We start from the raw sequence: 14,978 nt of genomic DNA, 5'->3' as shown, positions 1-14,978 counted from the left end.
ATATATAAAGTTAGCAGCATTATTTCCAGAATATTTTGGTACCTCAACAACATGTTTAATGTTACATACAACATCTAGTTGATCAGCTCCATGCCACAAAGATCTGTTCATTTATTTTATTCAAGAATGAAGAAAGGTCTATCTCTACAGACAGAACCCTGAAAATTTGCTTGTATTTTCAAATACTGTCTTTTGAAAAGATATCCCTTTCTAGGTTTTAAGTTTTTAAGATCAGATTAAACTTTAAACAATTCTATAGAAAATAAACTGTTGAGGGTAAAAAAAAACCCAAACCCAAAAGCCTGAAATATCTTGCAAATTTACTTCCCTGTTCTTTAGACAGTTTTGAAAAACAATATGTAAGGCCAAATAACCTCACAAGTTACAGCCTCTGTTAATTTATTTTAAAAAGGGATACAAGCCCACAAAAATTCAACAAAATATGTCAGTAATGACATAACAAATTAGGACAGTTTAGTTTAAGAATAACTGTTTTGGTTTTTAAACTCATGGTATTTAAAAGCTGATTGGAAATGAAGCAAATATATTTATTTTCTAATAAGGGAAACAAGCAAAATAAATATGCCACATCTATACCACATCCTTAGAAATATTTATTTGAATGCATGAGTGTTTAGTAAATTAGATTATATGATCATTCATTTATTTATTTATTCTTCATTTTGCAAAGGAATATGGAAGCAAATGTAGATTATCTCTGTTTTAACTAGAGATACCTTATGCTTCTTCAGAAATGTACAGTTTTCCTAAGTAAGTGCTTAAGAGCCCTAGTCGCTTAAGAGCCCTTGTCAACCTAGTCTGTACCAAAATCCATTTTGATAAATGCTGAACAGAAATATGTGTTAAGCAGGTACTAATCACAGTATTTTTATCGCCATCCATGTGCTCAGAAATTACTTTCTTACTCTTTATACTGAAACTACATGGTTAATCCTCCCATCACTCCAAAACAGCTTCGAAAATAACTAAGCACATTTCTTTTTTAAATACTTTCTTTTTACATTTACTTGAAAGAATTTTAAAGGAATTGTTATTTTTCTACTATTTTAAATCAATGAAAAATGCACACTTACAAATAAAATAATTTCTGTGTGAGTCAATTCATGATTCTTATTGGATTTAGCAGCAGAGATTAAAGAGATTACAACTACTTGTAATTACCTCAACTGGCACAGCTAAATCCAACAGAGATCACGAAGCTCTTCCCAGCTACAGTTCTCAGCTTGGTGCATTATGAGAGTCAAGCCAATTGGTCCCAATGCAGCTGGCTGGGAAGAGTAATGCTTGAGGACTAGACACATCCCCTGGTCCAGCACTTCTGTTTTAGGGCTTCTGTTTCACAAGAACAAACATCATTTAGGGATGAGAACTTTCTCAATCACTCCAGCGTGAACTGCCAGGGCTTCTGAGATTGTGAGATACTTTTTTTTAAACTCTTCTTGAAATAATGACCACTGAAGCATGTAAAATGGCAATACACACATACATACATACACATAAAACTTTTCAATCTTCCCATGAATAAGTGTTGAAAGAAAATGTGCCTCACAATACATTCCAACAAAAATTTTAGGCTGCATTTGTACTTATGAGTTGTAAACAGTTTTTTCTAAAAATTACAAAAGCAAAAGGATGAAATCTTATTGCCACTGACCTCACTAGAGCAAGGTTTCATCAGAAGCAAACAAAAATTTGATGACATTCAATACTCGTGAAAGTTCAATATCAGAAATAATTATTGTTAACTCTTCATATTAGATATAAATAGCCTTCTTTTAAAAAGATCATGCAACCTAAAAGTACTCTGCTGAGAAAAGGAAAAATAGCAGAGAAAAAACATAATTTTACTTTGCAAAGTTAATTTCTCCAGAAAGTTTTAACTTTCCTCTTTCAAGATAAGCTCACAAAGCATAACATATGAAAGAATGCATCTTAAAACTGATATAGTTTTGACTATTCCAGTCTGACACAATGTGCTCATCTGTTGAATTTAGATGCTTAAATGTATTCCAAACAAAACTAATCCATAATTCACAGCATAAAACTTAAACATATCCTAAATTCTCTGTATACCATCCACAAGTAGCTTCAGGTCAACTTCAAAATGAAACACTATGAACCCTTTACAAAACATCAGTTTTTTCAGAGCTAAATTACCAGTTCACAAGTACAAGGGTAAGGGATTTACCAGAACAAAACAAAAAGGGGAAAAAATTTTAAAAAGTGAAAATAAAAGAAACAAAGAAAAGGAAGCAAAATAAAAACAGAGACAAGGCGTCCATCTTCAGCAGGCCAGACTTCAATCTCATTTCCCCCATGAAGATTTCACTTGGCGGCAGGTTTAGTGGCATGGCAAACAATGCCTAACTCAGGCAAGTGTAACAGGTCTGCCTTGGCCAGTCTAGTCATCTAATAATGCACAAATATCACACAGAGAAAACATACAAAACCAAATTAATAGTCAAAATCCATCTACTAGACAATGTGGACATAAAATTTAGAATTATTATGGTGGTATCTTTGTTTGTATCTTTGAACTTTTGTGTTCTCAAACTATATATATATATATATACACTATATATATAGTATATTATATATACTATATATAATGTTTAAAGAAAAACCTAATGATACACACAAAAGAAAGTTATATTTTGACAACTTGATAATGTTAATTCATTTACAATTATATTTTGGTTAAATTGTTTATTAAATGTCACAAAATCAAACTGTTTTCATTGTGTAGTGATTACTTCCTCATACTCTTAATTTACCACTGTTTAAATACACTACAAATTTCAGATTTTATTCTGTTTTTCAAACCAAGTTTTCGGTTTCATTTTACCCCTCCTATATGTTTGATTCAGCACATGAAACATTTTATTGCTGGCACTGTTGGCCACCGATATAATTTAACCTTCCAGTAGAATATAGCCGTTGTTATTTTTAAAGCCCATTATACACTCCACTGATTCCATTAACAATTATACATAGTGATTAAAAAATGTTGCACTATGGTCTCAGAAAGTTAAACCTATATGAATTCACATCTTTGCAAATTAAAATTAGCAATTCTGTTAAAAAGTTACATGGAAACAGCATTCTGACTTTAAAATAGAAATTGACCTCACAACCCAATCACTTGTTCACTTAATTATGTATAAATCTCTGTGGGGTCCAAAATGGTCTGGAACAGTGACAGTTTTTCTGTGATATATTTTCTGAGAAATGCCTAATAAGTCAGCTACAAACAGGGTTGGAACAAGATTTCTCAGAACTGATTTTATTCTCCTTCCCCTCATTGTCTACCATCAAGAGACAGGAAAACATAGCTCTACCTGCCTGTTGTCATATCACATTATGCAGTGATCTCAAGAAAAACACCAGAAAGTGTTGTTCATTCATTAGGTAGCAATCTTTCCTCTCTGGCAGTACTGAACTAGTGTTAAGGTCTTTTCAATGAAATGTAAAACTAAGATTCTGAAGAATTTGCAGTCAATTACTGAAGGGCAATTTTTCAATAAGGACGCTGTTCTGATACATTTTGCCTACCCAAAGCCTCTACAAAGCTTCAAGTGGATACAGCAATATCCTCTGTGGTTTAAGAACAAGTTTCAAAAATAAAACCCAAAAGCCCCCCAAACAAACCAAAAAAGCAACTAAAAATCTAGGCTTCACAAGACTTGTCAATATGCCCATGTTAACAAGGCTACAAGAATAGACAGTATATGTAGGTCATCTAAGAGTCCATGAAATTTTTAAGACTTGTCAGAGTTTGCTAGGAAAACCCCAGACCATCATTGCAGCAGCACTAATTTCATATTATCTAGATCATGATGTGGCAAACATGCCAAAAAATGACACTCTGGGACCACTGTTAACAAACTCCAAGAAGTCAACAGTATTTTTTGAAGAAAAATCTGATTATTGCAGTTATAAAAGTCCTGTTAACAGCAGATATTTCTGGACTTGCTGCAATTGATGGATCAATCTTTCTAAATATTTTTGTTCAAGGCAAAACAGCTACCATGTGAAGTTAGCTTCACTCCATCAACTGGAATACTCTACTCCAAAGAGGCAATCCAGATCCAAATGGGCAAATGCTCAATTCACACAATGAAGTCGATGGGGTTCTGCCTAACTCCAGTGATCTGCCTACAGTAAATAGAGCCATGCTTCATAGAACTGCATTTAAATCTGGGATAGTATACTAACAATAAGAACTACCTCATATTCAACACATATGTAAAAGCAGGACCTCAAAGCTAGTTAAAGAAACACTTGAAAATTTAGCATTCACCAAGCACTTTATTTTACTAAGAGTTATAAAAATATTTTACACTAAAAGTATTCTGTACAGTTGATTGCATTTTTAAAGATATCTAAAATCAAAGAGTACCAGTATGCATAAGAAAGCCTTTTTATTGCACACAAAGTAATATTTTCCACAGGAACAAGAAAGAAAAATTGAAACATTATTTTATTCAATTAGAAGGTAAATACTTATATTCAAACAGCAATTATCATCACAAATGCAAAATACGTAAGATGAGATTAATCTAAAATAGTCAAATGCATATATAACATCTACAAGACAAAATCTGAATTTGGTCAAAAAAAATTAAAAATTTAATTACTATCTTAAAAAAAAACCAAAATCAAAATACCACACCAAGGGCAACACATTAAGATCCAAACTGCAGTGTTATCACAGTGCCAGGAAACTGTTTTATCTTTGCAGTGCTCCATTGACTTCAGAGGGAACTCTGTGTGGGAATAAGCTTGCCAATACAAACCAAAATTAAGAGTATTATTTTACTTTCTTTTCCCACAAAATATGTAATAACTGTGGAAAATTGAACTCTCCTAATTTAAATCAACTATTTTTTCCTAATGTTGGATTTCAATTTAATCTAGATAATTTGGTTTCATTTGATTTTCAATTTTGTTTCAAGGCTTTTTTTACAGAAATAAAATAACAGAGCACTGTCTCTTTAGCTAGAAAGCTTAAAACAACTAGCAGACAGGACAAAGACCAACATTACAGAAGAATGTCTAAAATACCAACCTTCTGCACAGGGCACAACTATCAAAGCTCTGTCAATAAAAACCGTGTTAGTTAGATGCTGGGCCACACCAACACTTGATGCTTCACGAAACTTAATATAACATACTTTGGAGGAAAAAGTAAGAGGTGCGTTGCTGCAAGATAAAAGGGAAAAAAGCAACAATTAGCCATATTAAATAAGTGTTTGTGTATATATTCAACTATTATTTCTTAATTAAAAAAAAATTTAGATTTCCTGGAAAAGTTACACAAAAGACAAGTATAGAAATTTTTTAATTTGCCTACTTTAAAATTTACTAATTTTTAAACATTTACAAATTTACTAATTTTCCTTGTCACTTAAAAATGCATAGTATAGCCCCTCCTTCTTTTTAATGGAAACTTACAGAAGCCAAAAGCCCAAATTAACAAGGCTGATTTTCTTTACAAATCTTGCTAAACAAAATTACATTGCTATTGTAAATAGCATATTTACAGGACACATTTGTCAAGTAAATAATTTATAGTTTATCTTTTTTCCTCCAAATAAACCTTGTTTAAAATTATCAAAGTGTCCAACGGAGGGCCAAGAGGATGGTGAAGGGCCTTGAGGGGAAGCCGTATAAGGAGCAGCTGAAGTCACTTGGTCTGTTCAGCCTGAAGAAGACTGAGAGGAGATCTCATCACAGTCTACAACTTCCTTGTGAGGAGGAGGGACAGACACAGCTCTCTCCTCTGTGGTGACCAGTGACAGGACCTGAGGGAATGGCTTGAAGTTGTGCCAGGGGAGGTTTAGGTTGTATATTAGGAAAAGGTTCTTCACCCAAAGGGTGGCTGGGCACTGGAACAGGCTCTCCAGGGAAGTGGTGACAGCCTCAAGCCTGACAGAGTTCAAGAAGCATTTGAACAATACTCTCAGGTACATGGTGTGATTCTTGGAATGGTGCTGTGCAGGGCTGGGAGTTGGACTATGATGAACCTTGTGGGTCCCTTTCAGCTCAGGGTATTCTATAATTCTATGATAATAAGCCCAGTCATTTTTAGTGGATCGTTTGGATATTAGTCCATATTAACTGATAATCTTTCTTAGGCCTTCACAAAAGAAATTTTGTTGAATCATATTAAGATAAAAACATATTCTTGAGAATTCTTACAATTGTTACATCTTAGTTCACTAATGTAACAAAAATCCTTTTTATCCTCTTAGTTTGGCAGAGTGTGGTACAGGATAACACTGGAGGAGGTAGGAAGAATTCACTATTAGACTAGAATAAAGAAGGAAATGAAAAACACGTATGCTGGGTAACTTCCTTTTCCATTAGAAAATACACCAATGGATAGATCAGAAAGCACAATATGCAAACTTTGTAATCTTGGTCAAAAACAAAGTTTGCTTTAAAAGTTGTGAGCCCTAGTCAAGATTTATACTTGTTACACAATTAGTTTATTTCTTCATATGAAGTAAGTACAGGTAAAACATTCAAAACCAGAATACTAAGGGATATTGCTGAAACATCAGCAAGTTCCATTTAAAATAAACATCTTCTAGAAAAGTAGTAAATCATGGAAAATACACTGCATGAACTGTTTAATCTTGACCCTCTCAACTATAATACTTGTCAACTTTCAGAAGTACTAGAAGGAGTTCAAGTTTAGTCCAATGCATCTTGCAGTCCCTCAAATTCCAAGCAGTACTCCCAAAGTTGTTGTATGAAATTAATTAAGCTTCAGTATTTAAATAAAAACTCACAAGTTTTAGGTGCATTATTATGCAATTTATAAAAACATTGCAAGATTACTACATTTCTTCTGTCCATTAGTCTGTCTGTTGTGGACAATGTTTTCCCAGTTTCAAGCTTTCATATTCGGGAAGGAAATAAAATATATAAAAATGGCTTTTAAGCCATCTGTAAGGTCTTGATTCAGGACACTTTTTATCAGAGCTGACAAAGAACTATGACTATCTCAGTACTCAGCAGAAATGTTTGCATGCAACTTGTAATATTACATATTCTGAAGAGCCAGACTTTGCTCATCACAAAGATTTTTCTTTTAATGGCCGCAGGTTTTTTTTCTTTGTTTTGGGTTGGGGGTACAGAGGCCTGTGTGGGTAAGTTTGAGGGGGAGGGTTTTTTGTTTTTTTCTTGTTGTTTGGGGTTTGTTTGTTATTAAATACATATGCCAGTGTTACAACCCAAATGGTTGAAGCCTCCATTGAAGATTCTCTGGTTCAGACTTCTAACATCTCTTAGCTTTTTTGTTTATTGTTTTCATTGGTAACTCAAAAACATAATTCTGTTCCAGGCAGTTACAGGCTCCATAAATAAACCTTATAAATTCCAACAACTACAGAGCCAGTTATGACAAGTGTCACTTCTATATTTCCCTCTCTGTATTTCCTGGATTTCTATCACAAAAGCTATATGAGTAGGTTAAAAAATATTCACATAAGAATACTACTGCAACAAGGCTCTAAAAAAAAGCCTTGCTACAAAAATGTTTTCTGAAAGTTAAGCTAATCATGAGATTCACTGGAGAAGTGATGAAAAGGAAAAATTCTCTAATAAGGAGACCACCTCTGCTGAAAACACATCAATGCTGCATCTACATCGAGGGAGACAATTAAGATCCAAAAGTTCTAAAATGCTAAAAAGTTTCACAGTGACTGAGTCCTCTGCTTTTACAAAGTGGGCCTCCTAAACTTCCCCAGTAGGCTTCGTAAGAAGTCATTCTTAAAGCAGAAAAGTCCTATTTTGTTTTAATCCCTTTATATATATTTTTTTTTGCCAATCCTTTTCAAGGCTGAATTGAGGTAGTCATAGCCTTCTTCCTACGGTTACAAAGCACTGATGCAAAAAAGCAAGTCTTACATCTCTGATTTAAGGTTACTATAATCCAGTCTCTTTAGAAATGCAAGAAAACTCAGAAAGGAAATAACGATATGAATAGTATTCAGATGTTTCTACTGCTTTGCTTTTCCTTTGTAGGGAGACAGTAACATCCATCCCTCAACAGAACAAAAGCTAACCAAAATTTTAAGAATTACCTATTCAGAAATCTACAGTGAAAAATCAAACAAAAGGCTACAAAATATCCCTCCAAGGGTCCAAATTGTCTCAAGGTGGTGATGGTGGAAAGGCAACAGAAATTAATAACCTGTCAAAATAAGATGCTCTGGAATAATTGTGCAGATCACATTTAAATAAGGCTCTGTGTATTTTATCTCAAAGGCCTTATCTATACTGCAGCCACAGCAGGATATAACAATATCTAAGAAACACTCGTGTGTATTAGCTTCCAAGACAACTCCAGAACACCCAAAAGCAAACAGTATTATAAGCAGGGTTTTCAACACCTGATGCAGACATTTTGTGCCTCCATGCTTTCAAACAATTCATTCTGCAAAAATTCAATTTCCTTAAAGCTTTTCAATATTTAACTAATCAAAAATCCTCTTACAGTCACATTTGAAGGCTTATCACTACAAATGTAACTTTAAAGGCTACTCTGAAATACAGATATCAACTGGGTGACAAACCTAACACAAAAACATGGTTTTGCAAATGGCAAACTGAGGAGCACTTGTTAAACAATGACAGCAATTCTCCATTCTCAACATGAGAATTTAGATCTCTACCTAAATCAGGACCAAACACAGATATTCAAAATGTCAGGAGTTTTTCTTCACACTTTGATGACAAAATGTCACTGAAGATGACAGAAGTCCCACTAAAGTCACCCTCTTCTACACACAAATGGCAAATTCACACCAAGGCCCTGATGTAGTAACAACTCATAGGACATAAATTCTCTTACCAAGGCTGTGACTGTAATATTATCTTCTGTTCTTGTTAACTGCTTCACCCTATCTAACAATAATTTTCCTATTCATATACATCTTTAACTTTATGATATTTAAGTCTTTACCTTCAGAAAAAAAAACAGATCTCATTTGGTAAAATTAGAAACCTGCAATTCAGTCCTCCTAATTTCCTGAAGATGTAAGCAAAAGGGAAAAATATATGTACAAGTAAATAAAAAAAGCCAACAACACAGAAATCCCATTTTCTGAAAGGATTTTCAAAGCATCCATTACTTTCATTTCTGAGCAGTTAGGAAGAGGAAAAAAACCCACAAATTCTCAGAACATACTTCTTGAAGCTAAAGCTGTTTATGGGACAGAGAACAAGAGGTGACCAAAATGCTTGGCAATAGTAATGAAATTGAATAAAAGAGGTCTTTGAGCACTGAAAGCTACTTACAGCAGTCTGTAAGAGAGAGGTCTTACAAGGAAATGGTTAGAAATCTCATGAAGTTAAAGTTTCTTGGGCAAGTTTTTGACACCAATTTTAAAGCAATACAGCAGACAATTGCAACATGATAAAATATAAACTCAGCTAGTCTCTTCAAGATTTGATAATCAAATACAAATTACTTAAGAGTAAAATTAGTGGATTTTAAAAAAACCAACCCTCTTACCACCTCCACATAACTTGTTTACTGATGTCATTAATCAATTAGGTGCTTTCAAATTTTAGATTAAAATTGCAATGGAAAGCATTCCAGAGAGCAGAACAGTATATAGTTGTACAGTCAAGTCAAATTTAAATTTTTCTTGAAAGAAAACAGGTAAATACAAACAGCCACCATTAACACGCATTATGGCCTACTGAAATATGATACACATTCATAGCTTTTCAATAAAAAGAAATATTGTTTTCAGTGTCAATGAAGTCTCACTGGCAAGTAGCTAAAATCAGAATGATGACCATATGGAAACTTCTTCAGTACCAAGAGTTTCCTATGCCCTCAATACTGAATCTGAAAGCAGCTTATTCACAGTTCACACAGACTTCTTCAGAAAATAACAATAATAACAAAATAGCATCTACTGGCAACTGCCTAAAGTGTGAAAACCTCTCATACACAAGAAAGACACTTCCCCACAGAGAACTAGGCTTTCAGGAAAATGACAGATACGAAATCCATCCTTCTTATTGGGATGTCTGATTAGCAGTGACCGAAGAAACTGAAGGGCTTTGACGAATGAAGATAAAGCATGAAGTGACAAACCACCAAAGAGCATAGTGTGATTTAGCTCAACATTCATAAAAGTCATCCCAATCAATTCAGTATACAAAATAAAGGACCTTGTCAGAAACTGCTACTTTAAAACCCCAGTCTTAAGATATTAATTGCTGGGAAAAGTCACTGGCTTCAGGAAGCTCACTAGAAATACTGAAGAGTCATCTTAAAGAACCTGCCTTTTATTTAATGCATTAAAAAACTGAGGTGGTTTCTCTCTCTTCTTCTCCACATTGTGTATCCTTGCAAGAACTTTAAGTGAAGTAATCTAACATTAATGTTTTCTATTTAAAGTATAAGTAATTATATTCAACAATTGAGACTTCCTGTTAGTTTTTTTAAGAAATTCTCTGCTGCACCCTATAAAACCAAGGGATATATTAATGACAGCGATGTCTTTGATGGGTTGCTTGAAAAAAGAATCGCTCTGTTGGGGTTTGGGGCTTGACATGGTTTGGGGGCCACAGACCTAGGAGGAGGTTACTGATAATGGACAAGAAGAATCCAGAATTTAGAGATCAAAAGGACATTTGCCCAAGATAAGAAGAAACTAACAAAGCCAATTCATCCACTGTACTGAATGTGCAGTAGCTAATAATGAATTACAAAATACTTTATGCAATCAGCCCTTTTATGAGTAACCAATAGTAGAGTAGTAAACATTGAATATGTAGTAGATAGGTGGAATATGTTAGATTAACATTGTATAAATAATGATCAAGTTCTCTGCTCTATGTGCTAGCTTTGTGAATTTACCACCCAGCACCCACCTTTGTGCAAATATGTAAAAAAACAAATACCTTGTCTCTGTATGTGAGATAGTCTTACTGCACATCAGGTGATGAATACCACTTTCAGAGACAATAACAGGAGACTGGAAAAATGTAGAAAATTGCTGAAAAGTAATTTCTCTCTCATGATGCTAATTCATAGCACAGCCCTATACTTTGTTCTACAATCATTGAAGAGCCTATAGGTACAAGACCCATCACCCTCACTCCCCATTAAGTCATAAATCTTCTCTTTTATTTCATTCAAGTCAGCAGTAGGGTGCTGCACAATTAACTATAGTGGAAGTGTTGTTAAAGGAATTTCCTAAGAAGTTGAAATGATCACCTGATCAAATTCACCACTTCTATAAATCTCTTGGATTGCCCTGACAGAGCAAAATATCAGAGAATTGTGAAGAAAAAGATATTCCAAAGCTAAACATGTAATATTGCATCTTCCAAGAATGGGGAAAAATATTTTTTAAATAAATTAAATTACCAAGACCAATACCTCAAAATGGTCCATGTCTTTGACCAAGTTAATTCACAAATACCAGAATGAGATCTATTTCCTTTCAAGCAAAAAAATTAATAACAACACTACTGAGTAATTAATATAAGATTTTATGTATTAGACTTCAGCAGAATAAGGGATAAAATAGAAGGCTGACAAACATGACTGATTTGGAAGATGTGAAGGAAAATTTATACTTTTATTTGGAAGGTTATAATGCTGAATTAGAAAAAGGAGAGTTTATATGATTTATCAAGACTATATACACATGTACATATACATATAGATGTGTATATATTCTGTTTAATGTTGAACATCAACAGAACTACAAGTTCATATCTATTAGAAATAAACATTCCCAGCAAAGGCAATGTCATTACAAATATTACAGTAAATCTCTTAACTTGAATGCCCTTTAATAAACAAAATTATGCATACAGAAGAGAACACAACTTGATCATACTCAGCAAACTCATGCTTGACTAAGTAAAAATATTTTGTGTATGCCGAATATTTGCAATACAGAATAAGAGACAAAACAGGCTACAATTCTACACAAAGCAACATACAACTTTGTTTCATCACATTGCTTTACCTGGCAATGTGTGCTTGCAGCCCAGAAAGCCAACTGTATCCTGGGCTGCATCAAAAGGAGCATGGCCAGCAGGTCGAGGGAGGTGATTTTCCCCCTCTACTCTGCTTTTGGGAGACTCCACCTGGAGCACTGCACCCAGCTCTGGGGTCCCCAGCGCAGGAAGGACATAAGCCTGTTGGAAAGAGTCCAGAGGAGGACCATGAAAGTGATCAGAGGGCTGGAACACCTCTCCTATGAAGACAGGCTGAGAGAGTTGAGGCTGAGCTGTTCAGCCTGGAAAAGAGAAGTCTCCAGGGTGACCTTATAGCAGCCTTCTGGTACCTAAATGGGGTCTACAAGAAAGCTGGGGAGGAATTTTTTACAAGGGCATGTGATAGAACAAGGGGGAATGGCTTTAAAATGAAAGAAGGTAGGTTTCGATTAGATATTAGGAAGAATTTCTTTACTGTGAGGGTGGTGAAGCACTGAAACAGGTTGCCCAGAGAAGTTGTGAATGCTCCATCCCTGGCAGTGTTCAAGGCCAGGTTGGATGGGGCTTTGAGGAACCTGGTCTAATGGAAAGTGTCCCTGCCCATGGCAGGGGGGTTGGAACTAGATGATCTTTAAGGTCCCTTCCAACCCAAGCCATTCTATGATTCTATTCTCTGATAAATGTATTAAGTGTATTGTGGAACAAGTCCAAAATAAAAACCTAGAAAATTGTGCAAAAATCACCATAAATCTATTAATGTTTAAAACTGTTTTATCTTGACATGAATGAATGCCTACTATACATACTTTATATATGTTAAATCACATTTAATTTTTCTGAACGTTCCTCATCCAAACCTAGCTAGGTATAATCTAGTAACACACTAAAATGGACAAACACCATCTTCTGCTATTTTTTAATAATGAAATTTTATTCCTGTCTTCTTTGTATTAAAATAGAACTCTGAATGTGAATGACTCCTCCTGCCCCTTTCTGCTATTCCGATTTAATTTTCATTTATATGTATATATAAAATTGTTTTGAAAGGGCCGGTCTGCCATTCACTTCTTAATACAACAGATGTGTTAAGAAAAGAATACTTCTTTTCCTCTTCTGTTCTATCGGCTTGGAAGAAACATTGAGGTTTGCAAAATAACAATATTATCTCTCATTTGAGCAGATCCTTTGCATGCAGTTGACATAATGAGGACAGCTACAATTTAGAGAAACGTGTAATGTCCGTTATTTACTTTCACTTACTGCAAATGTCCTATGGGAAACATTTCTAAGCACAGGCCAGGTACCGTTCCTCTGCTAACAGCTATGCTGACTTCTTTTCGAGTGGCCTTTTCTCGCGGGACAAAACAGCCCTTCGAACAAAAAGAGCTGGTCCCGCCGCCATGCATCGCCCGAGTGGCGCGGCTGGCCTGCCAGTTAGCCGGGCGGGGGTCAGGCCTGGGGCGCTCTTGCCCGCTCCCGCCGCCTCCCCTTGGGATGAATCTGAGCGAAGAGAAAAGTGGGGCACAGAAAACAGGTTTTTAGGAAAACGGGGGAAACGAGACCTGCACCTAGGAAGCGCTTCGGGGCAGCCTGCGAGCACACGTCTTGTCAGACTGTGACTCAGTGCCGACAGCCGCCACCGGGTGACCGCGGCTCTGACCGCCACCACGAGAATACAGTACTCTCCGTGTTTCTACAGGCTGCTTCAGAGATACCGCGACTGCTCCCCTCCTCCGGACCGAGGCCGCCATCTTAGGTCCAGGCATAGCCCTTTTCCCCTAACGTTCCTGCCCCATACAAAGGGGTGAGACCACGTGATAGACACACACCCACGTGCGGGAAACTGATGCCCACTCAAGATGGCACATAGGACCTTCTGCCTCTTCCTTTCCCTCCATCCTCTAGACCCCTTTAAGCCTCTTCCTCATCCTAAATCTCTATTGCTCTAAGGGCCGACGCAGACCCTGCTTACTCCGGGGGATAGAGGCGCAGCTCCTCGATATCTCCCAGGAAGCTGAAGAGAGTCCGCATCTGCTCACTGGTCACGGCTGAGGAGAGGTTCGTGATCTGGATGACGGACGTGGGGCCCAAGGGGAAGCCTAGCGGCACCCCGATCCCTCCACTGTTCATCATGGCGGAGCCTACACGACTGCTCCGCTCGCGACAGTGCCACACAGTCGGAGAGGCGGGCCCGACGACAGAGAGAAGCGCGTGGCGCCTGCCAGAGCGTCCTAGCATGCGGGCGCTCTAGCGGCGGACTCGACTGCTCCCTGGAGGTGTTTCTAGGCGGGCAGCTGTTCTTTCCGTGCTAGCTAGGGCTCCCGGTGGAGCGGCCGCCCTCGCTCCGCGCCGACGGGACTCCGAGTTCCCCTGCAAGAAAGGAGAGGAAAAAAAAAAAAACTCTCTTCCCTCCGGTTTCCCTAGGAGCTACACAGGCCGCCACTACTAAGGCGGGACCGCGTTTCCCTCCCCCCGGCCTCCCTTCACACGCGTCACCCACCCCAGGCTGCCAGGGGACTGGATCATAGATCCTGCGAGGAGGAAGTAAGCACGACTGCCCGGACGCCGCACGCAGAATGGTTAGATAGTTCTATCATACGTGGGGAAGGCGCAGCTGCGAGCGCCTGACTAATTCTTGCACAAACAGAGCCTGAATACCTTGTTAACTGGTTCCCTTGTCCTTTAGCAAAGGAAAAGGCTTCTTATCTTAAAACTGGAATACCAAAGAGTCTAGGTACAAAACCTCATCTTTAATAGGTCATGTTTAGCTTTATTAATCCATTTGGCATGAAATTCACTGAATGCCCTGGCAGCAAATTAAAACATGCCCGCAGGAAATGGAAGGAAAAATAGATTCCCTTTTTAAGTGCTCCTTTGGTAGCCAAGTTTAATAAGAGGCAGTTTAATTACCCTAGGGAGTAAACCCTTGAAAATTTGCTCTAACTATGTTTAAACAAGAGTTGTAATGGAATAAG

General features: G+C 36.8%; 1 protein-coding gene across 7 annotated transcripts in view; it reads right to left on the bottom strand.

The window, feature by feature from the left end:
- LOC310922054 (uncharacterized protein) overlaps nt 1-14,540 on the bottom strand; it is a 65,880-nt gene extending 51,340 nt beyond the window's left edge. For 4 of the 7 annotated variants that reach the window (XR_014592288.1, XM_083882358.1, XM_083882354.1 and 1 more), the window contains exons 1-2: nt 13,976-14,461; nt 5,090-5,223 (exon numbers count right to left, since the gene is read on the bottom strand). Coding sequence is in view for 6 of the 7 variants with exons in the window: in XM_083882358.1 (XP_083738484.1) it covers nt 5,090-5,223; nt 13,976-14,241 (400 nt within the window). In the remaining variant the exon portion in view is untranslated. Of the gene's footprint in view, nt 1-5,089; nt 5,224-13,263; nt 13,358-13,975; nt 14,463-14,503 lie in introns of those variants that run through there. The other 3 variants (XM_083882355.1, XM_083882357.1, XM_083882359.1) reach the window with 3 other exon arrangements.
- Between the last annotated feature and the right edge of the window lie 438 nt (nt 14,541-14,978).

The sequence above is a fragment of the Zosterops lateralis genome (assembly GCF_965231275.1).
Source record: "Zosterops lateralis genome assembly, chromosome: W".
Lineage (NCBI taxonomy): Eukaryota > Metazoa > Chordata > Aves > Passeriformes > Zosteropidae > Zosterops > Zosterops lateralis.
This window is presented reverse-complemented; position numbering and strand designations above follow the sequence as displayed.